This window comes from Schistocerca cancellata, chromosome 2, assembly GCF_023864275.1.
Source record: "Schistocerca cancellata isolate TAMUIC-IGC-003103 chromosome 2, iqSchCanc2.1, whole genome shotgun sequence".
In the NCBI taxonomy this organism is placed as follows: domain Eukaryota; kingdom Metazoa; phylum Arthropoda; class Insecta; order Orthoptera; family Acrididae; genus Schistocerca; species Schistocerca cancellata.
This window is the reverse complement of record NC_064627.1, coordinates 499,397,352-499,423,024: the sequence shown is the minus strand read 5'-3', so window position 1 is coordinate 499,423,024 and position 25,673 is coordinate 499,397,352. Positions and strand designations below refer to the sequence as shown.

The 25,673-nt window shown below is 41.0% G+C and overlaps 1 protein-coding gene across 2 annotated transcripts in view; it reads right to left on the bottom strand.

Moving 5' to 3' along the window:
- Nucleotides 1-25,673, bottom strand: part of LOC126162042 (CCAAT/enhancer-binding protein zeta) — a 222,087-nt gene that overhangs the window by 127,266 nt on the left and 69,148 nt on the right. For both annotated transcript variants that reach the window (XM_049918275.1, XM_049918274.1), the window contains exon 9: nt 1,734-1,881. In XM_049918275.1, the coding sequence (XP_049774232.1) occupies nt 1,734-1,881 (148 nt within the window). The remainder of the gene's footprint in view (nt 1-1,733; nt 1,882-25,673) is intronic.

The following is a 25,673-nucleotide window of genomic DNA, read 5'->3' as shown; positions in this document are numbered from 1 at the left end:
GATCCCATTTGGAACTTCCAGTACAGCTTTGCCATTATGCAATAAACATATGTCATGGAAACTTCTACACGTAGAAACGTCTACCTATGACAGCTCAGAGAAGGCAGCAAGAACTTTATCATTTCATAACTTTCTACCATACAGAGACTACTTAGTAAATAGCAAACTTTCCTTGATTATTACACTAAAAGAGGCCAGATAAAAATTTGGTTTAGCTGGCACACTGATGAGCAATTCAATTTCAATACCATCCAGCCTACTTATTATGGTGAAAATGGCTCAACATTTTGAAAGCCCAATAAAATATTGCTACATAATGAAACCTAACCATATTTCTTCTCCAGCTAAAGATAACTTCAATAGTGAAAATCTATATTATAGTCTCAAATTAAACATTTTACACACAGCGGGATATAAAATGAGGTTACGGATAAAACAAGGTTGAAAATAGTAAATGCCAAGTTATTTGCCTGGTGACTTATTTCGCTACATGCACACACTAAAATCATTGTAGATGGGTTGTTAGTCCCTCCTCTTTCCTTTCTTCCATCATTTTCTAAACAAATAAAAGAATGAGTAAACTGGATAATACAGGTAATATAAAATTAGAAAAACATAAAATAGTTTTTATGTATGTTATTTGTTTCCGTTCAAAAGCTCAATTTAAAAAAAAAAAAACACTTAAATTACAGAGAGACAGAATGGCTAGCCAGTACTTATCTTCAGCAGGCAAAAATCCTAGCACAGGCAACAGAGACATTTAGAAGCAGGAAATACTATTCCTAGCTTTCAGCACAAGTATGTATCTTCCTGTGGGAGAAAGAGGAATTGGATGGTGAAGGCTGGAATGTAGACTCTAGGTTGAGAGGAACTCACCTGTATTTACGAAGATGAGAGGAGACAAAGATGAAGGAGAAGGTGCCATGTGGTCAAAGATAGTTTGCAAACACTGTGTTAGCTTCAGTTCATGGATGACAATAGGGGAAGAATAGGAAGATATATGAAAAGTGAAATAAAAAATGCAACTAAAAATAGGAAAAAGGGGGAGAAAAAGGAAAGAGGGGAAAACCAATTAGAGAGAGAAAAATCATTAGGGGGAGAGACAGAGAGAGAGAGAGAGAGGGGGGGGAGATGGGGGGAGAAAATAAATTAGATAATGTGGAAATAATGAAATTCTGTGAGTGGGAGAAAGAGGAGAAGGGGGTTGTTCACAGAGTTTAAATTCAGGAGGGCAGTGGAATTTAAGGATATTACGGAGACTTATTTTCCATCTCTGAAGTTCAGGGAAACTGATATTGGATGGGGGGTTCAAATGATCCACGTGATAAGCAGTACAATGTTGTTGAGCATGCTCTACCTACAATACGACTCAATGGACCTGAATGCCTGCAACACAACAAAGGCCACTTGAAGCAGCCTATCCAATATGAATTTCCTCCAATCTGGAGACAAGAAATTGCTCTCCAACATGTCCTCACGTCTTGCCACTCTTCTGTACTCCATTGAAAATCACCCTGCCCCATCCCCTTTGCCCCAATGGTAGAATTTTGAGTGGTCCCTTCTCCTTTCCAACCATCCTCAATCAAGCCAAGTTCTGAAAGATAGGAGTAGTAGCTTCTATTTTTAATTATTTCCATCAGCACTGCCTCAAATGATCCCTCCAAAAGGTAAATATCAGCAAGCCATTCTATATCCTCAAGCTTTGAAGTTTACATATGTTACATATGACATACCTGCAGTAGACGTTTGATGAATGCGCATACTCGCGGAGTGCTAGTATCCTTTTGTAAGGAACGGAATAAGAGGTTCACAAAGGCAGCCTGGTGTGAAGAGCATCCAATTTGTGGATCCACCAGTTTCTTATACAGGGCAGAGTAATACCTTGGAGACAACAGTCAAAAAACACCAAATATTCAAATAAAGTCACACCACCTTTGGGAGAAAGAGACAAATAGCTATGAGGACTGCTGCTGCATTAAAGCTTTCATTTACTCATTGCTTATTTAGCCTGACAAGATTATGGCCTTATGCAGTCGTATGTGTATGTGTGTGTGTGTGTGTGTGTGTGTGTGTGTGTGTGCGTGTGTTTTCGACAATGGACTTGTTGGCCAAAAACTTATGTGTGACAGTCTCTTTGTTGTGCCTATCTGTGACTCAGCATCTCCGCTATATGGTGAGTAGCAACTTCCCTTTTCATAATATTATTGCATTTCGTCCCGGATATTCCATGTTGTTGTTGTGGTCTTCAGTCCTGAGACTGGTTTGATGCAGCTCTCCATGCTACTCTATCCTGTGCAAGCTTCTTCATCTCCCAGTATCTACTGCAACCTACATCCTTCTGAATCTGCTTAGTGTATTCATCTCTTGGTCTCCCTCTACGATTTTTACCCTCCACACTGCCCTCCAATGCTAAATTTGTGATCCCTTGATGCCTCAAAACACGTCCTACCAACCGATCCCTTCTTCTAGTTAAGTTGTGCCACAAACTTCTCTTCTCCCCAATCCTATTCAATACCTCCTCATTAGTTACGTGATCTACCCACCTTATCTTCAGCATTCTTCTGTAGCACCACATTTCGAAAGCTTCTATTCTCTTCTTGTCCAAACTAGTTATCGCCCATGTTTCACTTCCATACATGGCTACACTCCATACAAATACTTTCAGAAACGACTTCCTGACACTTAAATCTATACTCAATGTTAACAAATTCCTCTTCTTGAGAAACGCTTTCCTTGCCATTGCCAGTCTACATTTTATATCCTCTCTACTTTGACCATCATCGGTTATTTTACTCCCTAAATAGCAAAACTCCTTTACTACTTTAAGTGTCTCATTTCCTAATCTAATTCCCTCAGCATCACCCGACTTAATTCCACTACATTCCATTATCCTCATTTTGCTTTTGTTGATTTTCATCTTATATCCTCCTTTCAAGACACTGACCATTCCGTTCAACTGCTCTTCCAAGTCCTTTGCTGTCTGTGACAGAATTACAATGTCATCGGCGAACCTCAAAGTTTTTACTTCTTCTCCATGAATTTTAATACCTACTCCAAATTTTTCTTTTGTTTCCTTTACTGCTTCCTCAATATACAGATTGAATAACATTGGGGAGAGGCTACAACCCTGTCTTACTCCTTTCCCAACCACTGCTTCCCTTTCATGCCCCTCGACTCTTATAACTGCCATCTGGTTTCTGTACAAACTGTAAATAGCCTTTCGCTCCCTGTACTTTACCCCTGCCACCTTTAGAATTTGAAAGAGAGTATTCCAGTTAACATTGTCAAAAGCTTTCTCTAAGTCTACAAATGCTAGAAACGTAGGTTTGCCTTTTCTTAATCTTTCTTCTAAGATAAGTTGTAAGGTCAGTATTGCCTCACGTGTTCCAACATTTCTACGGAATCCAAACTGATCTTCCCCGAGGTCGGCTTCTACCAGTTTTTCCATTCACCTGTAAAGAATTCGTGTTAGTATTTTGCAGCTGTGACTTATTAAACTGATAGTTCGGTAATTTTCACATCTGTCAACACCTGCTTTCTTTGGGATTGGAATTATTATATTCTTCTTGAAGTCTGAGGGTATTTCGCCTGTCTCATACATCGTGCTCACCAGATGGTAGAGTTTTGTCATGACTGGCTCTCCCGAGGCCATTAGTAGTTCCAATGGAATGTTGTCTACTCCCGGGCCTTGTTTCGACTCAGGTCTTTCAGTGCTTTGTGAAACTCTTCACACAGTATCTTATCTCCCATTTCGTCTTCATCTACATCCTCTTCCATTTCCATAATATTGTCCTCAAGTACATCGCCCTTGTATAAACCCTCTATATACTCCTTCCACCTTTCTGCCTTCCCTTCTTTGCTTAGAACTGGGTTGCCATCTGAGCTCTTGATATTCATATAAGCGGTTCTCTTCTCTCCAAAGGTCTCTTTAATTTTCCTGTAGGCAGTATCTATCTTACCCCTAGTGAGACAAGCCTCTACATCCTTACATTTGTCCTCTAGCCATCCCTGCTTAGCCATTTTGCACTTCCTGTCGATATCATTTTTGAGACGTTTGTATTCCTTTTTGCCTGCTTCATTTACTGCATTTTTATATTTTCTCCTTTCATCAATTAAATTCAATATTTCTTCTGTTACCCAAGGATTTCTATTAGCCCTCGTCTTTTTACCTACTTGATCCTCTGCTGCCTTCACTACTTCATCCCTCAGAGCTACCTATTCTTCTTCTACTGTATTTCTTTCCCCCATTCCTGTCAATTGTTCCCTTATGCTCTCCCTGAAACTCTCTACAACCTCTGGTTCTTTCAGTTTATCCAGGTCCCATCTCCTTAAATTCCCACCTTTTTGCAGTTTCTTTAGTTTCAATCTGCAGTTCATAACCAATAGATTGTGGTCAGAGTCCACATCTGCCCCAGGAAATGTCTTACAATTTAAAACCAGGTTCCTAAATCTCTGTCTTACCATAATATAATCTATCTGATACCTTTTAGTATCTCCAGGATTCTTCCAGGTATACAACCTTCTTTTATGATTCTTGAACCAAGTGTTGGCTATGATTAAGTTATGCTCTGTGCAAAATTCTACAAGGTGGCTTCCTCTTTCATTCCTTCCCCCCAATCCATATTCACCTACTATGTTTCCTTCTCTCCCTTTTCCTACTGACGAATTCCAATCACCCATGACTATTAAATTTTCGTCTCCCTTCACTACCTGAATAATTTCTTTTATCTCGTCATACATTTCATCTATTTCTTCATCATCTGCAGAGGTAGTTGGCATATAAACTTGTACTACTGTAGTAGGCATGGGCTTTGTGTCTATCTTGGCCACAATAATGCGTTCACTATGCTGTTTGTAGTATCTTACCCGCACTCCTATTTTTTTTATTCATTATTAAACCTACTTCTGCATTACCCCTATTTGATTTTGTATTTATAACCCTGTAATCACCTGACCAAAAGTCTTGTTCCTCCTGCCACCGAACTTCACTAATTCCCACTATATCTAACTTTAACCTATCCATTTCCCTTTTTAAAGTTTCTAACCTACCTGCCCGATTAAGGGATCTGACATTCCACGCTCCGATCCGTAGAACGCCAGTTTTCTTTCTCCTGATAACGACGTCCTCCTGAGTAGTCCCCGCCCGGAGATCCGAATGGGTGACTATTTTACCTCCGGAATATTTTACCCAAGAGGATGCCATCATCATTTAATCATACAGTAGAGCTGCATGTCCTCGGGAAAAATTACGGCTGTAGTTTCCCCTTGCTTTCAGCCGTTCACAGTACCAGCACAGCAAGGACATTTTGGTTAATGTTACAAGGCCAGATCAGTCAATCATCCAGACTGTTGCCCCTGCAACTACTGAAAAGGCTGCTGCCCCTCTTCAGGAACCACATATTTGTCTGGCCTCTCAACAGATACCCCTCCGTTGTGGTTGCACCTACGGTACGGCCATCTGTATCGCTGAGGCACGCAAGCCTCCCCACCAACGGCAAGGTCCATGGTTCATGGGGGGGGGATATTCCATTGGTTGATAAAAATTTATGTTATTAATAAAAATAATAAGTGGCAATCATAATAATAATAATAATAATAATAATAATAATAATAATAATAATAATAACACTAACACTAACAATGATGATAAACTAATGGAGGTATTAAGAATGATGTTAATTAATTCTTACATAACAAATTCAATAATAACAATACTTGCAGTTTTCATGCAATAATAATAATTCTAACTGCAATAAAATAATGGAGGCATTAAGAATGATACTGATTAGTTTAGCACTTCTGAAGCCTTGTTTGGTTCTAGAAGTGGAAGGGGTAATGAAAGAGGAGAAGACAGAAATGAAAGAGGCAATGGTTGCTATGAAAGAAGAGAATTTCAATGGAAAATTCTGCAGACATGGGGAGGGAAAAGTTGTGGGGGAGGGAGGATTGACGAGAGAGCTGCAAGAAGAGAATAACTATTGTGATAGAAGGTGAAGGTTGAAAGGTTTTTCATTTTGCTAGTATTTTGGGGAAGGTTTTCCAAAGTTAAGTTCCTGACACAGACTGTATGAACGTATTAGTGTTGTGTAGTGATCCAGAGAGAAGGGTGCAAAAAAGGGCAGCTCGTTTTGTATTATCACGTAATAGGGGAGAGAGTGTGGCAGATATGATACGCGAGCTGGGATGGAAGTCATTAAAGCAAAGACGTTTTTCGTCGCGGCGAGATCTATTTACGAAGTTTCAGTCACCAACTTTCTCTTCCAAATGCGAAAATATTTTGTTGAGCCCAACCTACATAGGTAGGAATGATCATCAAAATAAAATAAGAGAAATCAGAGCTCGAACAGAAAGGTTTAGATGTTCGTTTTTCCCACGCGCTGTTCGGGAGTGGAATGGTAGAGAGATAGTATGATCGTGGTTCGATGAACCCTCTGCCAAGCACTTAAATGTGAATTGCGGAGTAGACATGTAGATGTAGATGTAGATGTTGGAAATAAGAATTTCTGCTATATTGTTCTGATAGTAGTGTAAGGATTGAAGATATAGGAAGGAGTGCAATGACTGAGAAGATGATCCAGCAAACACAGGGTATTAAAATCTCTACTTATTGTCATGTAGACAAAATAATTGTTCATAAGCAGGAGCGACATGGTCGAAATAGCATATATCACAAATGTATCACACTTGAGTGTTCATCACCAGTTCCAGCCAAGGTGAGCTCTCATACAAAACTCTTTGGAGAATACGAACACCATAAGCAAGGATACGGAGTATAAGTGATTCTATGTGTTTCTTTTCAAGCTCAACAGGAAATACTTTTTTTATATTTCTGTAATAAATGAAGTAATACTGACATCTTCTAACAGACTGTAATTGTGTGCTCTTTTAATTAAGAACAATATTATCAGGCTTATTTTCATATAGGGTAGAGGTGATCAACAATATCAGTAATAATTAATAGCATTGAAAAAGTTTTAATTAAAATTATCGATATATAATCTCTCATCAGAATAACACCTGCAGCAAAGTAGCGCTTCAGGGAAATCAAAGAGGGTTTAATGTGGCTACTTTCGTTTCTGAATTCTACTATATAAACCCTGCAAGGTGATTGTTAGTTCTTTCATCTAGTTTTCCCCGCTCTGAATAAGTCTACGTAGTTGTGACATGCAATATAGCAGGCATTTCCATGTGATATGCTATGGAAGGGATCAGGGCACTTTTGTTAAACTGCAAGATAATTCACTATAATTAATTTATACGGGACAGACTTTTGCCATACTGCCACAGACTAAGAATATCTGAGGAATTGTGTGCGCGAGAAAAAGTAGCACTCAGTATTAAATTCTATTACATGCCGAATAACTGTTAGTAGGATCTGTAGACTATATCAAGGGACATTAAATTGAATATAAGAACAGAACTGGACACTTAGCTTTGTATAAATAAAAGTGTATGAAGTTTGAATGACTGTACTGAAGTAGTGTAATGGACCAAAGACATTTCTATAATATCTTTGTGTGGCGAACTATAAAAAATCACGGACATTTTAGTTGCCGTAATTGCTGAAAGTAATTGTAGGATCAACCCTCTTTTTCCCTCTATACAAAACACAATCATTCATGATCATTTAATTATTATTGAATGTTGTTCTTATTAAAAAATCTAAAGTGATTTCTATAGTTACATGTAATTAGTAACTAGTAAGTAACATCTTCGGTACAAATGAAGGGTGATCGACTGAGCAAAAAGTTAACATTAATTATCAGGAAAACCTGAAATTTAGTTGCTGTTATAGTGAAGATGTTTGTGGCTGCTCCATCTGAGGTACAGATATAACGATCAGTGAGACACATACAGTAGATAACAACATAAACATCATACGTCAGAGAAGTCAACGACAGCAGACAGACGGAGGGTGACTACATCCAGAATTATCCCAAATTCTTTGCAGAAGAAGAAAGGGTGATTTCTGTGTTGTTTAGGACTAAGGGCGCAAGAGATTCTCTGAACTGAAGTGTAATAAGCCTCTTGTGAACGTCAAAGCTTCCTTATGTTTCAGATGGGTTAGTTTCAGACCTATGTTATGCCCCCATTTTGATAAAGCAAGTAAGTCAGCATTTATCTTCTGGATGGGTGAGTGCAGTTTTGTTGGGATTGCTGAAGATCATCAGCGTATAAATAATGTTTGCAAAGGGGGATAATAGTTGACACATCATTAACATAAAATGAGAAAATTAATGGGAGCAGTACTGATCCTTGTGGGACACCTGATACTATAGTCTTCCACTGTGACCTCTTTGTTCTGATCATCAAACACTGTTGGCAGTATATAAAGTATGAGTGGATCCACTGGACAGTACTCGAAGAAAAGATTTGACTTTTGAGTTTGGCAAGTAGACTGTTAAGGTTGACAGTGTTGAAAGCTTTGCTGAAATCCAAGAAGCACATAAAAGTCGCCTCTTGTTTGTCCACAGCTTGTTTTAGTTCATCAGTAACTTTGATGAGAGCAATCACCATGCTGCGATTTTTCCGGAAGCCAGATTGGTATTCATCCAAATGGTTACTTGAGGTTAACTAACTGGTAAGCTGACTGTCAATTATGTATTGTAAAGCCTTAGACAATTCTGGTAGAATGCAAATGGGCCTATAATCAGATGGTTCTCTGGCAGATGCCTTTTTGAGTATAGGTTCATCAAGTCCCTTTCTCCAAGCCACTAGGAAGATGAATGGTCAAAAAGATACATTATTATCGACAGTAATGAATTAATGAGGAAACTGGTCATTTGTATTGCAATATTGTCATGTCCTACAGCAGCAGAATGAATTTGTGCAATTGACTTCCTAAGCTGCAGAAAAAATTTTTCATTTTTACTGACTGCAGATGCTTCACGGAATTCAATGTCTGCGTCCTTTTGCACTGGTCAAGAAGAGATGTTGGTGTGCAAAATACTCACTCACAAGGAGAGGTCCCCAGTGATGCAATTTACTTTTTGCAACCACCTACATAGTAGTGTAGGTATCACACCCTGAAGCCATTCACCCTGCTGGGCCCTCGTTTACCAGTAAAAGCCGAAAAATAATTTAGCCTGTTCCTTTGCAACATTAATTTAACACCAGGTTTTCAACTACCATTGCAGCTGATGGACAGCGCAAACGAGCAGCAAACAGAATGTGACAGGTTCGATTCCTGTCAAGTTCCTGTAGCTTTTTACTATTTTTATTTTTCTTCAGTTATTGTCTTCAAAAGTAATATTTTTAAATTTTCTATTCCTTTGCCAAGTCATTTTAACCATTGTATTAACCAGTGGCGTAGCGTGAGGGGAGACTTTGAGACTTAGTCTCCCCTGTATTCGTGCTTAAAAAAGATGCAATAGTAATTCATAACAAAAATATAAACAACTTTCTACTGAGAGCACTAAATGTGCAAAGACACCAGTTTTGTAGCCCGCGCCACCGCACCCTGAGTATTGGTGTGTCTGCCTGCTTGAGAGTCGCCTGCTCTCAGTCTCTGCCTCCCTTCCCTTACCTGGCTGTGTGCGCCTGAGCGTTAGTGGCGTTCTCGGCTCCCCACCACTTCCCCTCTTTCACGAAGGCCAGTGCGCTGCACTTGCTAGCAGGTATCAAGACTAGTCTCTGCCGCTTCTATGCTGGCTTTTAACAAGGAAGTGAACAGTCGCGCGGTTTGTGTTCGTAGTCATTCTTGCTTGATTTTCAAATAGCTCTGAGCACTATGGGACTTAACATCTATGGTCATCAGTCTGTTTGATTTTAGTGCATATTTTCGTTGTGTTGCCAACATAAGTGAGCCAGTAACTGAACACCTTACTGAATTTTTATTAAAATCTCCTTTTTCTACATTAACGAACAAAAAAAGTGGGAATTGAAGGACAAACGACCTACTCCTATACTTAGTGTAGTTTTAAGTGAAGCCAAAAAAAAAAAAAAAAATAAATAAATAAAAAAACCACTTTTCAGACAGCCTGATACGAAAAGTATGCTAGGTTGACGGCGAATGCAGTCAATAACAGATTATATTGTTATATGTGTCTTCTGTTTGATGGTGAAAAGGAATGGTGCAATGAGGGCATTTGTACAATAAAGAACTTTGACAGGAAAGCACAAAAGCATTAGATATCAAAAACTCACCTGCAGAACAAAGAATCATTTCAGTTATTGGGCAAATCTGAATTGAGCACACCCTTTCTGAAGCCGCTCGTCTGACAGCAATAAAATACAACAAACAAGTTGCATCCAGCAGGAGAGTATTGGAGAGACAAGTACACATGTTAGTAAGTGATCTTACTGTATTCCATTTGTTTTTTAGCAAATCATCAAAACGAACCATATTGCTGACTGAGAAAGGCTTTAAACTGCCACATGCAAGCAACTTTCATTCCAGGGTTATATATTTCATGATACATACTCTCAGTGGGATCCAGAATCTTTGAGCTGTGCTGTGGGAATGAAACAACGGATGGATGATCCTACGTTTGTCTACTTCCTTTGCTTCTACCGAGGGTGTTTTGTTTATGTTGATCATCTCTTTAATGTTCTTCAGTCAAAATCTGCCAGTATAACTGCTTGCCACGACGAAATAAGAAATGTTTTGAGAAACTTACAACAGTTACGAATGGAAACATTCGTCGATGAATGCAATAAATGCAGCTTGTGTTTGAATGGCAACTTATCATTCTGTGACAGTCAAAAGGCATCTCTCAGGGCATTAACTTACGAGATACTGGATTTGCAAATTGTTCAGATGGAAAGAAGGTTTCAAGACTTTTCCCAAATGCGGTTTGTTGAACCTTTGAACGAAAAGTATTCGAAAAGTATTTCCCGAACTATCAAAAAGTATTTCCCGAACTATCAAAAAGAATTCCCAAAGTTGAAACTACTTCAATTATTAGAACAGTACCTTTTTTTTCAAACAAGAACTACTTGAAAATGAACTGTGTAACATAAACGCTGATGAGAAAAAACACTTATCTCCAAGAATCCTCTTAAAGTACACTGTCAACAATGATTTAGGCTCCGTTTATGAAGAAACAACGAAGTTCCTGCGTTTGGTTTTGACCCTACCCGCAATTACAGCAAGCAGTACACGAAGCATGACTGCTCTTGAACGAGTGAAGAATTATTTAAGGAATTCAATGTCCAACATCCGGCTGTCGTGTTTGAGCATGTTAGCAACAGAAGAGACACTACTTGGAGAGCTATCCAGTAATCAGATCTTTATAGACCAAGTTATAGACTTATTCGTGGAAAGAAAAGACATGCGCATTACACTTTTGTAAAAGAAAATATAAGTGCTTCTTCTCTGGCTGCTGGAGTTCTACAAATTTGTCATCGTTTCTTGAACAAGTTAGTTATTATTATTATTATTATTATTATTAGTGGCAGTGGCAGTGGTAGTGGTAGTGGTAATGGTGGTGGTGGTGGTGGTGGTGGTGGTGGTAGTAGTAGTAGTAGTAGTAGTAGCTGTTGTTGTTTTATTTGAAGCATTTTGTTTCATTTGTTTAAATTATTGTTTATTGTAATATTTTGTCTCCCTATAATAACTACAGAGTCTCCCCAACCTTTAAAACCACGCTACGCCACTGGTATTAACTTCCTTTTTTGTTCCTATTTCTCCACCAGGCTCAACATCATTGGTGGATTTGCACTTTCTAATTACAAATCAATTCTTTCCTGCTAATTTTTTTGTGCTTCCCTCTTGCATTTGTTTTGTGAGTGTGCGGCATTTGAAATGAGCGGCAACGCAAATTCACCAACCAGCAAATTTCATTACAAAGAATGGAGGAATTTGATGAAGAAATAAGGAGAACTTTCTCGAATGCATTACGTTATGCATTGTTTATTTACGAGGAGAGATCTCGCCTTTCTGAAAATGCTCCCAATTTTATAAATGCAAATGCAATATGATGGGCAAATGAATCGCAGACGAAACAATTCGATTTGTGATGGAGAGTGTTACTGTTCTTGAAGATGATCCCATTTTAAACAGCAAGACTGGTGAAGAGGGTTTGTATGATGAAGTTTGCCTTCCCATATTACTGCTATTAATTTTTGGATTTCCTCGCCCACTATTAACATGGAAAATTTGTTCTTTGCTGTCTACTTTCAATGATGAAGGCATAGATGAATGTTTTAACCCATCCAATTGCCAGGCACCTCCACAGACAAACATTGCATTAAAATACAAAGCAGTTGCCTTTGCTGAAGCCAATCCCTATTACTCATTGAAAAGTATACAACAAAGTACTTTCTCTCCTTCACGCATGAAAAGGATACTTGAGAAAATGGAAACAAGATGTGAAAGAAGGAGGAACTAAATTCCATAAGCTGTGTCTATTTGATACTGAAACATTTGAAAAATTTAAGGATGCTCGGATGTGCTACAAACAAGTGAACACGCGTACACTGCAACAATGGGCAATGGTTATCTGTATCTATAGGAAAACTTACCATTCTCTGCAAGTGGGAAGTGAGCAAACAATTTTAAAATAAAACACGAAATACGTCAGAGAAAAGAGACTAAATTCATTAGTGCAAATGACATCGCAACACTTGAAACTGCAGCAGCAGCAGCAGCAGCAGAACGATGCAGAAAATGAACAGTGCTCATAGTAGGAAACTATAGTCCAAACCTTGTTATTAATACCGATCAAATGGGTTGCAATTATAAATCAACATATCATCAATCACTGGAATTTCGAGGACCAAAAATAGTTTTGGTACAAAAGAGAAATTTGGTGAAAGCCTTCACATTCATACACAGTGTAATATTCCTTGACATTTGCCAGTGAATTGCTACCATGCATTCTTATTTTTACAGGAGGTTGGAAATAAATTCAGACCTATGGTTGCCAAAGAAATTGAACTTTGGAGTAAGAATATGGAAATGTGGTCATCACCTGCTCAAATTCAGGAAAATTAGCGAAAGAGCTATACGCGCAATATTTGCTATCTGTAATGAAACCATACACAAAGAAAATGAGTTTTTGTTACTTGCTGATTCATGGAGAGGTCAGATTGCACACAACACATTATATGACGAAATATTTGTGAACAGCACTGGGAAAGCTACGTGCACTTTGAAAATTATTCCTCCAAAGTGTACTCTACCTTGCCAGCCATGTGACGTATATTTTTATCGCCAGATGTAAAATACTATTAAAAAGCTTCAGAGCGCACCTGAATTATTACAAGATAAACACAAAATTGCTACGCGTGAAGATGTTATCAAAATACATTAAATTGTTCTATGCATTATGTGCGCACCAGCCTTTCAAAACATGATAAGGCATACCTGGTATGGATCAAAGTTAGGTAATGAAAAGACAATATTTCATAGTGTGAATGAAGTGTGCTTCCCATTGAATTTGATAAAGAAAGTATGTAAATGTAGACAGATAGCTTTAATAGTTTTTCCATTGTGTGAAAACAATTTGTGTTTCAAATGTTTGTATGACAATTACCACCCAAAAAACTGTGTATCTCGCAATGAAAAATAAATTTTTGTGCTGTTGCACGATTTACATGAATACTAATAACTAGTTTGATTTTTAGTCACTTGATTGGTATTTTCAAATGTTATATATATATATACCTAAAAACAAAGATGATGTGACTTACCAAATGAAAGTGCTGGCAGGTCGACAGACACACAAACGAACACAAACATACACACAAAATTCAAGCTTTCGCAACAGACTGTTGCCTCATCAGGAAAGAGGGAAGGAGAGGGAAAGACGAAAGGATGTGGGTTTTAAGGGAGAGGGTAAGGAGTCATTCCAGTCCCGGGAGCGGAAAGACTTACCTTAGGGGGAAAAAAGGACGGGTATACACTCGCACACACACACATATCCATCCACACGTATATGTGTGGATGGATATGTGTGTGTGTGCGAGTGTATACCCGTCCTTTTTTCCCCCTAAGGTAAGTCTTTCCGCTCCCGGGACTGGAATGACTCCTTACCCTCTCCCTTAAAACCCACATCCTTTCGTCTTTCCCTCTCCTTCCCTCTTTCCTGATGAGGCAACAGTCTGTTGCGAAAGCTTGAATTTTGTGTGTATGTTTGTGTTCGTTTGTGTGTCTGTCGACCTGCCAGCACTTTCATTTGGTAAGTCACATCATCTTTGTTTTTAGGTATATATATATATATATATATATATATTTAAAAACAAAGATGATGTGACTTACCAAATGAAAGTGCTGGCAGGTCGACAGACACACAAACAAACACAAACATACACACAAAATCCAAGCTTTCGCAACCAACGGTCTACTATACAATTTTAGTTATTGTCGCCTTTGCATTTCGAAATCTTTCCTGTCGTCTTATTTCTCTTTTTTCTCTTTATTTTCTCTTTCTGTTTTTACCAGTAGTCTCACTTTGTATTCACCCCCATTTTACCGTAATCTACTATACAATTTTATATATATATATATATATATATATATATATATATATATACACACACACTCCTGGAAATGGAAAAAAGAACACATTGACACCGGTGTGTCAGACCCACCATACTTGCTCCGGACACTGCGAGAGGGCTGTACAAGCAATGATCACACGCACGGCACAGCGGACACACCAGGAACCGCGGTGTTGGCCGTCGAATGGCGCTAGCTGTGCAGCATTTGTGCACCGCCACCATCAGTGTCAGCCAGTTTGCCGTGGCATACGGAGCTCCATCGCAGTCTTTAACCCTGGTAGCATGCCGCGACAGCGTGGACGTGAACCGTATGTGCAGTTGACGGACTTTGAGCGAGGGTGTATAGTGGGCATGCGGGAGGCCGGGTGGATGTACCGCCGAATTGCTCAACACGTGGGGCATGAGGTTTCCACAGTACATCGATGTTGTCGCCAGTGGTCGGCGGAAGGTGCTCGTGCCCGTCGACCTGGGACCGGACCGCAGCGACGCACGGATGCACGCCAAGACCGTAGGATCCTACGCAGTGCCGTAGGGGACCGCACCGCCACTTCCCAGCAAATTAGGGACACTGTTGCTCCTGGGGTATCGGCGAGGACCATTCGCAACCGTCTCCATGAAGCTGGGCTACGGTCCCGTAAACCGTTACGCCGTCTTCCGCTCACGCCCCAACATCGTGCAGCCCGCCTCCAGTGGTGTCGCGACAGGCGTGAATGAAGGGACGAATGGAGACGTGTCGTCTTCAGCGATGAGAGTCGCTTCTGCCTTGGTGCCAATGATGGTCGTATGCGTGTTTGGAGCCGTGCAGGTGAGCGCCACAATCAGGACTGCATACGACCGAGGCACACAGGGCCAACACCTGGCATCATGGTGTGGGGAGCGATCTCCTACACTGGCCGTACACCACTGGTGATCGTCGAGGGGACACTGAATAGTGCACAGTACATCCAAACCGTCATCGAACCCATCGTTCTACCTTTCCTAGACCGGCAAGGGAACTTGCTGTTCCAACAGGACAATGCACGTCCGCATGTATCCCGTGCCACCCAACGTGCTCTAGAATGTGTAAGTCAACTACCCTGGCCAGCAAGATCTCCGGATCTGTCCCCCATTGAGCATGTTTGGGACTGGATGAAGCGTCGTCTCACGCGGTCTGCACGTCCAGCACGAACGCTGGTCCAACTGAGGCGCCAGGTGGAAATGGCATGGCAAGCCGTTCCACAGGACTACATCCAGCATCTCTACGATCGTCTCCATGGGAGAATAGCAGCCTGCATTGCTGCGAAAGGTGGATATACACTGTACTAGTGCCGACATTGTGCATGCTCTGTTGCCTGTGTCTATGTGCCTGTGGTTCTGTCAGTGTGATCATGTGATGTATCTGACCCCAGGAATGTGTCAATAAAGTTTCCCCTTCCTGGGACAATGAATTCACGGTGTTCTTATTTCAATTTCCAGGAGTATATATATATATATATATATATATATATATATATATATATAGAGAGAGAGAGAGAGAGAGAGAGAGAGAGAGAGAGAGAGACACACACACACACACACACACACAAATATTCCGCATGTCCAGGGCCTCGCAGCGATGGAGCACTTCGTTTCACGCCCATCACCTGCCACCCTACCTAAAACCTCTTTCCTCATTACCTTAGCCAGCTTCATCCTGACCCACAACTTCTTCACTTTCGAAGGCCAGACATACCAACAATTAAAGGGAACAGCCATGGGTACCAGGATGGCCCCCTCGTACGCCAACCTATTCATGGGTCGCTTAGAGGAAGCCTTCTTGGTTACCCAGGCCTGCCAACCCAAAGTTTGGTACAGATTTATTGATGACATTTTCATGATCTGGACTCACAGTGAAGAAGAACTCCAGAATTTCCTCTCCAACCTCAACTCCTTTGGTTCCATCAGATTCACCTGGTCCTACTCTAAATTCCTTGACGTTGACCTCCACCTGTGCAATGGCCAGCTTCAAACGTCCGTCCACATCAAACCCACCAACAAGCAACAGTACCTCCATTATGACTGCTGCCACCCCTTCCACATCAAACGGTCCCTTCCCTACAGCCTAGGTCTTCATGGCAAACGAATCTGCTCCAGTCCGGAATCCTTGAACCATTACATCAACAACCTGAAAAAAGCTTTCGGATCCCGTAACTACCCTCCCGACCTGCTACAGAAGCAAATAACCAGAGCCACTTCCTCATCTCCTCAAACCCGGAACCTCCCACAGAAGAACCCCGAAAGTGCCCCACTTGTGACAGGATACTTTCCGGGACTGGATCAGACTCTGAATGTGGCTCTCCAGCAGGGATACAACTTCCTCAAATTCTGCCCTGAAATGAGATCCATCCTTCATGAAATCCTCCCCACTCCACCAAGAGTGTCTTCCCGCCGTCCACCTAACCTTCGTAACCTCTTAGTTCATCCCTATGAAATCCCCAAACCACCTTCCCTACCCTCTGGCTCCTACCCTTGTAACTGCCCCCAGTGTAAAACCTGTCCCATGCACCCTCCCACCACCACCTACTCCAGTCCTGTAACCCGGAAGGTGTACACGATTAAAGGCAGAGCCACGTGTGAAAGCACCCACGTGATTTACCAACTGACCTGCCTACACTGTGAAGCTTTCCATGTGGGAATGACCAGCAACAAACTGTCCATTCGCATGAATGGACACAGGCAGACAGTGTTTGTTGGTAATGAGTATCACCCTGTGGCTAAACATGCCTTGGTGCACAGCCAGCACATCTTGGCACAGTGTTACACCGTCCGGGTTATCTGGATACTTCCCACTAACACCAACCAGTCAGAACTCCGGAGATGGGAACTTGCCCTTCAGCATATCCTCTTTTCTCGCTATCCGCCAGGCCTCAATCTCTGCTAATTTCTAATTTCAATTTGCCGCCGCTCATACCTCACCTGTCTTTCAACAACATCTTTGCCTCTGTACTTCCGCCTCGACTGACATCTCTGCCCAAACTCTTTGCCTTTACAAATGTCTGCTTGTGTCTGTGTATATGCGGATGGATATGTGTGTGTGTGCGAGTGTATACCTCTCCTTTTTTCCCCCTAAGGTAAGTCTTTCCGCTCCCGGGATTGGAATGACCCCTTACCCTCTCCCTTAAAACCCAAATCCTTTTGTCTTTCCCTCTCCTTCCCTCTTTCCTGACGAGGCAACCGTTGGTTGCGAAAGCTAGAATTTTGTGTGTATGTTTGTGTTTGTTTGTGTGTCTATCGACCTGCCAGCGCTTTTGTTTGGTAAGTCTCATCATCTTTCTTTCTAGATATATTTTTCCCATGTGGAATGTTTCCCTCTATTATATATACATATATAAAGAATTAAAACCATATGGACAAAAATTCCAAATGAAAAAGGAATGACAGGAAAACAATATGAGAGGAAATTTAAAACATTAATACAATAATTAAAATGACTAGGGAAAGGATTAGACAATTTAAAAATATTACATTTGAAGCAAATAACCGAACAAAAATAAAAAAAAAAACAATAGGAATTTGACAGGAATTGAACCCACCACCTTCTGTTTGCTACTGATTTACGCTATCCATTACACTACGTCGCAGTTGAAGTCTGACATTAATTTAATGTTGTAGAAGAACAGGCTAAATTGTTTTTCGGCTATTACTTGCAAACGAGGGCCCACCAGGGTGAATGGGTTTAGGGTGTGATGCCTGGGTTCTTAATCTGCACCACATATAAGTGGTTGCAAAAAGTCGATTGCACCACTGGGGTCCTCTCCTTGTTAAATTCTCAATAGGAATGAAAGGTTCAGCTGTCCTTGTTCTTGTAGATTTCCCCACAAGGCGGAAGTCCAGTGAAAGTTCTCAGTTACTGAGTTGGTGTACCTGAGTTTTGCATTTCTAACTGACTGGCTAACGTGGTTGTGAATTCACTTGTATGTGAGATTATTCTCGGAGGTAGGATGCTTTTTTGTGTGTGTGTGTGTGTGTGTGTGTGTGTGTGTGTGTGTGTGTGTGTGTGTGTGTGTGTGTGCTGTATCTCTGATACTCATAAAGCATTTGAGTTGACCAGTAAGCTGTGGTGCAGATTTTCTGCTGATTCTTACAGTTTTTATCAGGATGTGTTTATCATATGACTTATTGAGTATCTCAGTGAAATTAGATGCTCCATAACCTATGTCAAAGTTATTTCCTGTCACTCCCCACCAAGAGGTGTCATAGGCATCAGCTGTAAGCTCAGACATAATTGCTTGAAGTCTCTAAAAGTGGCCAGTTGCAGTTTGTTCTTTGGACTTGCAACAAATAATTCATGAATATTACATGACGAGCAGGTAAGCCAGGTGAAGAAATTTGATCAGTGTGAATAGCTCTGTTTGGAGACTTTGTTGCAAAAATATTGACAGAGGTGCGAGTGTCTGCAGTATGTTGAGTTGGCCCAAGTGGGCGCAGTATACGATTTGAGTAGGAAAGTAGGTGTTTGAATTTTGAAACTGCAAGACAGTTGCTTATAAAATTTATGTTCACATCTCCAGCTACAATTATATGTTCATACAAAGATTCAAGACCTGAGAGTGTGGATTTAAAGCTAAAGAGATGTCTAGCTTTGAGTGGATTGTATATCACACAGAGCCAGAAGGGATACTTGGCTAAAGCCACATCTCCAACAGTAGCATGACATGAAAGCTGATGTCCTGAAATATACATCTGAATTCAGTCAAGTGGGCTGGTAATGACTCCGTGTTTGCATGCGCGAGATGTAGTGTACAGTCATTGTGAATAGCTCCCACTATAATGCTGAAAGTAGGGACAGCAGCTGCCCTCGACTCTGGCATAGCCAGCGCCTTGCAGTATGTGGGATGAGTAGGAGGGGGAGGGGCCCATGGGCGATTAGAGGGTGTGGAGAATGCAACGAGTTCAAGGTCAGTTACTCTTCCCTAGCACAAAGCGCAAAGGTTGGTGCGAATACGGAGAAGTGGGTAGCAGAGATTATTCCTTGCGAGGGAATGCGACTGAGAACAGCAATGACTGTAAAAACAACAAACCTTCCATATTAAAGGTAATTAGAGTACTGTGTAGCTCAGGTTGGGAGGAAAAAGCAGATGATTTACAACACCAATGCTGCCAACAAAGAAAAATAGTTTTAATAACTAAAAGATTAACACAGAACGCTAACAATTAAATTAGGAAATACCAGAGTAATATTGATTCTGATTTTGTTGTAGGCCATTTAAACCAAGTTACTATTATATACAAGACAGAAAATTCTCAGGCAAATAGTGATAACAGTACATAAAATAAAATAAAGTAATACTACAGTTAATGGTACTATAAAGGTAATAAGTGAAGGAGCTATTACAAGAACAACTACAGAGTTACAATTACAAAAACAATAGGTGAAGGCGCAGATACAAAGATAGCTATAAAGTTGACACAATTTCAAGATAATATTTAGAGTACAAGGGATGTTACACCAGATTAGTGTTTAACCAAGGTGAAATGTGTTAAGTTTTTACTTTGGCTTACGTAGTTTCACTTAATGATATTCAGTTTTGTCATGTTTGTAACTGCCTTCTTCCAGCTGTGGTCTTGATAATTTCACTTTCTGTATCTACATCTGCATTTACATGGATACTCTGCAAATCTCACGTAAGTGCTTGGCAGAGGGTTCATTGAACCAACTTCACAATTATTCTCTATTATTCCAAACTTGTACAGCGCGTGGGAGAAACAAAAACTTGTATCTCTCCAGGCGAGATCTGATTTCTCTTATTTTATTATGATGATCATTTCTCCCTATGTAAGTTGGCACCAACATTTTCACGTTCAGAGTAGAAAGTTGGTGACTGAAATTTCATGAGAAGAGTCCGCAGCAACAAAAAAAAACTTTTGTTTTATGATGACCACCCCAAATCTTGTATCATGTTAGTGACACATTCTCCCCCATTTCTCAATAATACAAAATATGCTCCTCTTCTTTCAACTCCTCGACCTACTCTGTTAATCCTATCTGGTAAGGATTCCACGCTGCAGAGAAGTACTCCAAAAGGGGACAGACAAACATAGTGTAGACAGTCTGTTTAGTAGATCTGCTGCACCTTCTAAGCATTCTGTATATAAATTGCAGTCTTTGGTTTGCCTTCCCCACAACATTTTCTGTGTGTTCTTTCCAATTTAAGTTGTTCTTAATTGAAATTCCTAGGTATTCATGTGAATTTACAGCCTTTAAATTTGACTGACTTATCATGGAAACCAAGTTTAACAGATTCCTTTTAAAACTCATGTGAATGACCTCATACTTTTCATTATTTAGGGTCAATTGCCAATTTTTGCACTATATAGAAATATTTTATAAATCACTTTGCTATCTGTTTTCATCTTCTGATGACTTTACAATAAATGATAGCATCATCTGCAAACAATCTAAGAAGGCAGCTCAGATTGTCTCCTAAATCGTTTATATGGATAAGGAACAGCAGGGGGTCCATAACACTACCTTGGGGAATGCCAGAAATCACTTCTGTTTCACTCAATAACTTTCCGTCTATTACTACTAACTGCGACCTCTGTGTGACAGGAAATCATGAATCCAGTCGCATAACTGAAATGATATTCCATTAGCAAGCAATTTGATTACAAGCTGCTTGTGAGGAAAGTGGCAAAAACTTTCTGGAAATCTAGAAACAGAATCAATTTGAAAGCCCTTGTCAATAGCACTCAACACTTTGTGTGAGTAAAGAGCTAGGCATCAGACAATGGAAACTCCACGTAGGAATATCAACAACATAGGAAAAGGTAGATTGCTACTTACTGTAAAGAAGACATGTCAAGTTGCACACAGGCACAGTTAAAAGACACACATAGTTTTCGGCCACAATCTTTGTCAGTAAAGACACACACACACACACACACACACACACACACACACACACACAAAAGTAAGCACATCTCACATACACACGACTGCCAAATCCGTCATCTCAAGATCTCAAGCTGGAATGCAACATCATGTGGTATGTAAGTAGCAATCTAGAGGGGTTGGGGAAGGGAAAGGGATAGTAGTGAATGGATGGGGAGAGAGACAACACTGTCTGGTGGAGTGTGCAGGGGCTGGACTGCCAACAGGTGCAGCATCAGGAGGTTATGGAGCAGGGAGGTGGGGAAAAGAAGAAACAAAAAGGTGAGTAATGGGGAAAGATGGGTAGATGCATTGGCAGAGGGCTGGAAATAAACCGAGTGGGAAATGAGAATGGGGAGGAGACAGTAGGACAAAGGGGATGGAAACTGTTGGGTCGAGGATGTGAGGACAGTATGTTACCATAGGTTGAGGCCGGAATAATTATGAGGGCAGAGAATGTATTGTAAGAATATCTCCCATCTGCACAGTTAAGAAGAACTAGTGGTGGAGGGAAGGATCCAGATGGCTCGGGTAGCGGAGCAGCCACTGAAATCAAGTGTGTAATGTTCAGCTGCATGTTGTGCCACAGGATAGTCTACTTTGCTCTTGGCTACTGTTTGGAGGTGGCCTTTCATCCTGATGGACAGCTGGTTGGTAGTCGTACCAATATAATAAGCTGTGCAATGATTGTAGCAAAGCTGGTAAATGACATGGCTCTTTTCACAGGTGGCCTGGCCTCTGATGGGGTAAGATAAACTTGTGACAGGACTGGAATAGGAAGTGCTGGGGTGGGTGTACTGGGCAGGTTTTGCTCCTGGGCAATGGGTTGGGATTGGGAGTGGCACAGAGATGGACTAGGATAATGTGAAGGTTGGGTGGCAATGGAACACTACTTTAGGAGTGCTAGGAAGTGCTTTGGGTAGGATGTCCCTCATTTCAAGGCACAATGACACGATGATAGGTAATCAAAGCCCTGGCAAAGGATGTGGTTCAGTTGTTCCCGGATTTGGAACAGTTGGGACAGAAGGGTCATGTGGATGCCCATGGCTGTGTCATGGATTTATTTATATACCTTCCCTTCAAATGAGAAGTAGTTGTGTGTTAGGATAAAGTTAGTAATGTGTATGAGGAATGAGGTAGTGGGTTTGGAGTCTGAAGGACATTGAGAAAGGTAGTGTTCAATAGCAGTAAGACCATGGGCATGAGGGATGATGGTGTGCAGGGAGGTGGCATCAACAGTTATGAGCTGGATCCAAGAGGTACAAGGATGGGGATGGTGGAGAGTCGGTGAAGGAAGTGGTTGGGGTCATTAATGTAGGAGGCCAGATTACGGGCAATTGGTTGGAGGCATTGGTCATAGAGTGCCGTAATTCTTTCAGTGGGGCCGCAGTAACCAGCCACAATGGGGTGTCCAGGACTGTTGGGTTTGTGGATTTTGGGGGACAATTAGAAGGTGAGTGTACAGGGTGTAACAGGGGCGAGGAGAGAAATGGATTCAGGGGAGATGTTCTGACAAGGGCCTACGGCTTTAAGCAGGGATTGGAGTTTGTAATCCACTTCTGGGATAGGATCACTCTGGCTAGGTTTATAGGTGGAGGAGTCAAGACAATTGGTGGAGGCCTTCTGCCAGGTAGTCACTGCGATTCATAACAACAGTGGTGGAACCTCTATCTGCAGAATGCTGGACTTGTCAAAGACCTACTCTCCTTCTCCTGATCCCTGCAATGGAAGCACTTCTTCATATCGTTGTGGAAGACCCATGTGCAAAACCTCTCCAATCTACCCACCCACCACTTCTTATTCCAGTCCTGTTACAGGTTTATCATACCCCATCAGGGGCTAGGCTACCTGTGAAAGCAGCTACATCATTTACCAGCTCTGCTGTAATCTTTGCACAGCTTTTTATATTGATATGACTACCAACCAACTGTCCACAAGGATGAAAGGCCACCACCAAACTGTGGCCAAGAGCAAAGTAGACGACCCTGTGGCACAACATGCAGCTGAACATAACACACTTGATTTCAGTGGCTGCTTCACAACCCGAGCCATCTGACCATCTGGATCCTTCTCCCCAACACCCCACCTTGATCCTTCCCTCCATCACCAGTTTTATTCCGGCCTTAACCTATGGTAACATACAGTCCCCACACCCTCCAGCCAACATTATCCACCCCCTCTGTCCTATCATCTCCTCCTCAATCTCATCTCCCGCCCTGTTTATTTGCAGCCATCTGCCAATGCATCTGCTTGTCTTTCCCTATTCCTCTCATTTTTGTTCCATTTTTCCCCCATCTCCCTGCCCCACAACCTCCTGATGCTGCACCTGATGGCAGTCTAGTCACCGCACCTCCACCAGACAGTATTCATCTCTCTGCCCATCCATACACTACTATCCCTTTCCCTTACCCACCCCCTCCAGATTGCTAATTGCATCCCACATGATGTTGCAATCCGAGCCAATATGGTGGAGTTGGCAGTCTTGTGTATGTGAGGTGTGCTTTCTTGTGTGTGTGTGTGTGTGTGTGTGTGTGTGTGTGTGTGTGTGTGTGTGTGCGCGTGTGTGTGTGTTTACTGATGAAGGCTGTGGCCGAAAATTATGTGTGAGTGTCTTTTAATCATGCCTGTCTACAACTTAACAATCTTCTTTACAGTAAGTATCAATCTATCTTTTTGTACATTGTTAAAGAGCTACTTGTGTTTCAAAAGAACAATGTTTTCTAAATCTGTGTTGACTGTGTGTCAACAGACTATTCTCTTTGAGAACATTTATAATGTTCGAACACAATATATGTTCCATAATCCTGCTGCAAATCGACATTAATGATATGGGTCTGTAATTTAGTGGATTACTCTTACTGCCTTTGTAGAATATTGGTGTGACTTGTGCAACCTTCCAGTCTTTGAGTATGGATCTTTCGTAGAGTGAGCAGTTGTATATGATTGTTAAGTATGGAGCTACTGCATCAGCATACTCTGAAAGGAACTTTATTGGTATACTGTTTGGACCAGTAGACTTCCTTATTGAGAGATTTAAGTTTTTAAGTTGCTTAACTACACTGAGGATACCCATATTGGTAACTGTTCTCGATTCAAATTCTGGAATATTTACTTTGTCCTCTTTGGTGATGAAATTTTGGAAGGCTGTATTTAGTAACTCTGCTTTAGCAGCACTGTCATCAATAGTGTTTCCACTGCTATAGCACAGAGAAGCCATTGTCTTGCCACTAGCATACTTTACATGTGACCACAATCTCTTTGGATTTTCTGCCAGGTTTCAAGGCAAAGTTTGGGCATGGAAACTATTATACACATCTCGCATTGAAGTCCGCACTAAATTTTGAGCTTCTGCAAAAGATCGCCAATCTCGAAGATTTTGCATTTGTTTAAAGTTGACTTGCTCTTTTCGTTGTTTCTGCAACAGTGTTCTGACCTGTTTTGTATACCAAGGAGCACCAGCTCCATTTTTTGTTAATTTATTTTGCATAAACCTCTCAATTGCTGTCAATGCTATTTCTCTGAATTCAAGCCACATCTGGTCTACATTTACCATACAAGGGGTGTTTGAAAAGTCCATGCGAACACCGAGAGATGGCACCACCGGCACATATTGAGGTCATGTTTAGTTAGTAGCATCTTTGGAAATAATATTGGTCTATTTATTTGTGATTGGCATTTGTGTGAATTGTGGAAGTCAAGTGATTGTCAAAAAATGGACGAAAAAGAATATCGTGTGGTGATTAAACATTACTTTATGAAAGTCAAAAAGCCTCAGGAGACTAAAGAGAAGCTTGATAAACATTACGGTGACTCTGCACCTTCGATTAGAACAGTTTATAAGTGGTTTCAAAATTTTTTGGAGTGGCCATATGGCCACAAGTGATACTGAACGTCCTGGATGCCCTGTGGAGGTTATGACCCCAGAAATCATTGATAAAATCCATGACATGGTGATGGATGACAGAAGAGTAGAGGTGCGTGAGATTGCCAGTGCTGTGGGCATCTCGAATGAACGGGTACATAATATTTTGCATAAACATTTGGACATGAGAAAGCTACCCCCAAGATGTGTTCTGCGACTGCTCACGCTTGACCAAAAATGGAATTGTGTGAAGTGTTGCAAGGGTGGTTTGCAGCTGTTCAGGAAGAATCCACAGGACTTTAAGCATTGTTTCGTCATTGTGGATGAAACATGGATACATTACTATACTCCTAATACCGAACAACAATCTAAACAATGGGTTACCGAGGGAATATTTGCACCAATAAAGGCGAAGACCATTCCTTCGGCTGGAAAAGTTATGGCGACTGTCTTTTGGGATTCACAAGGGATAAT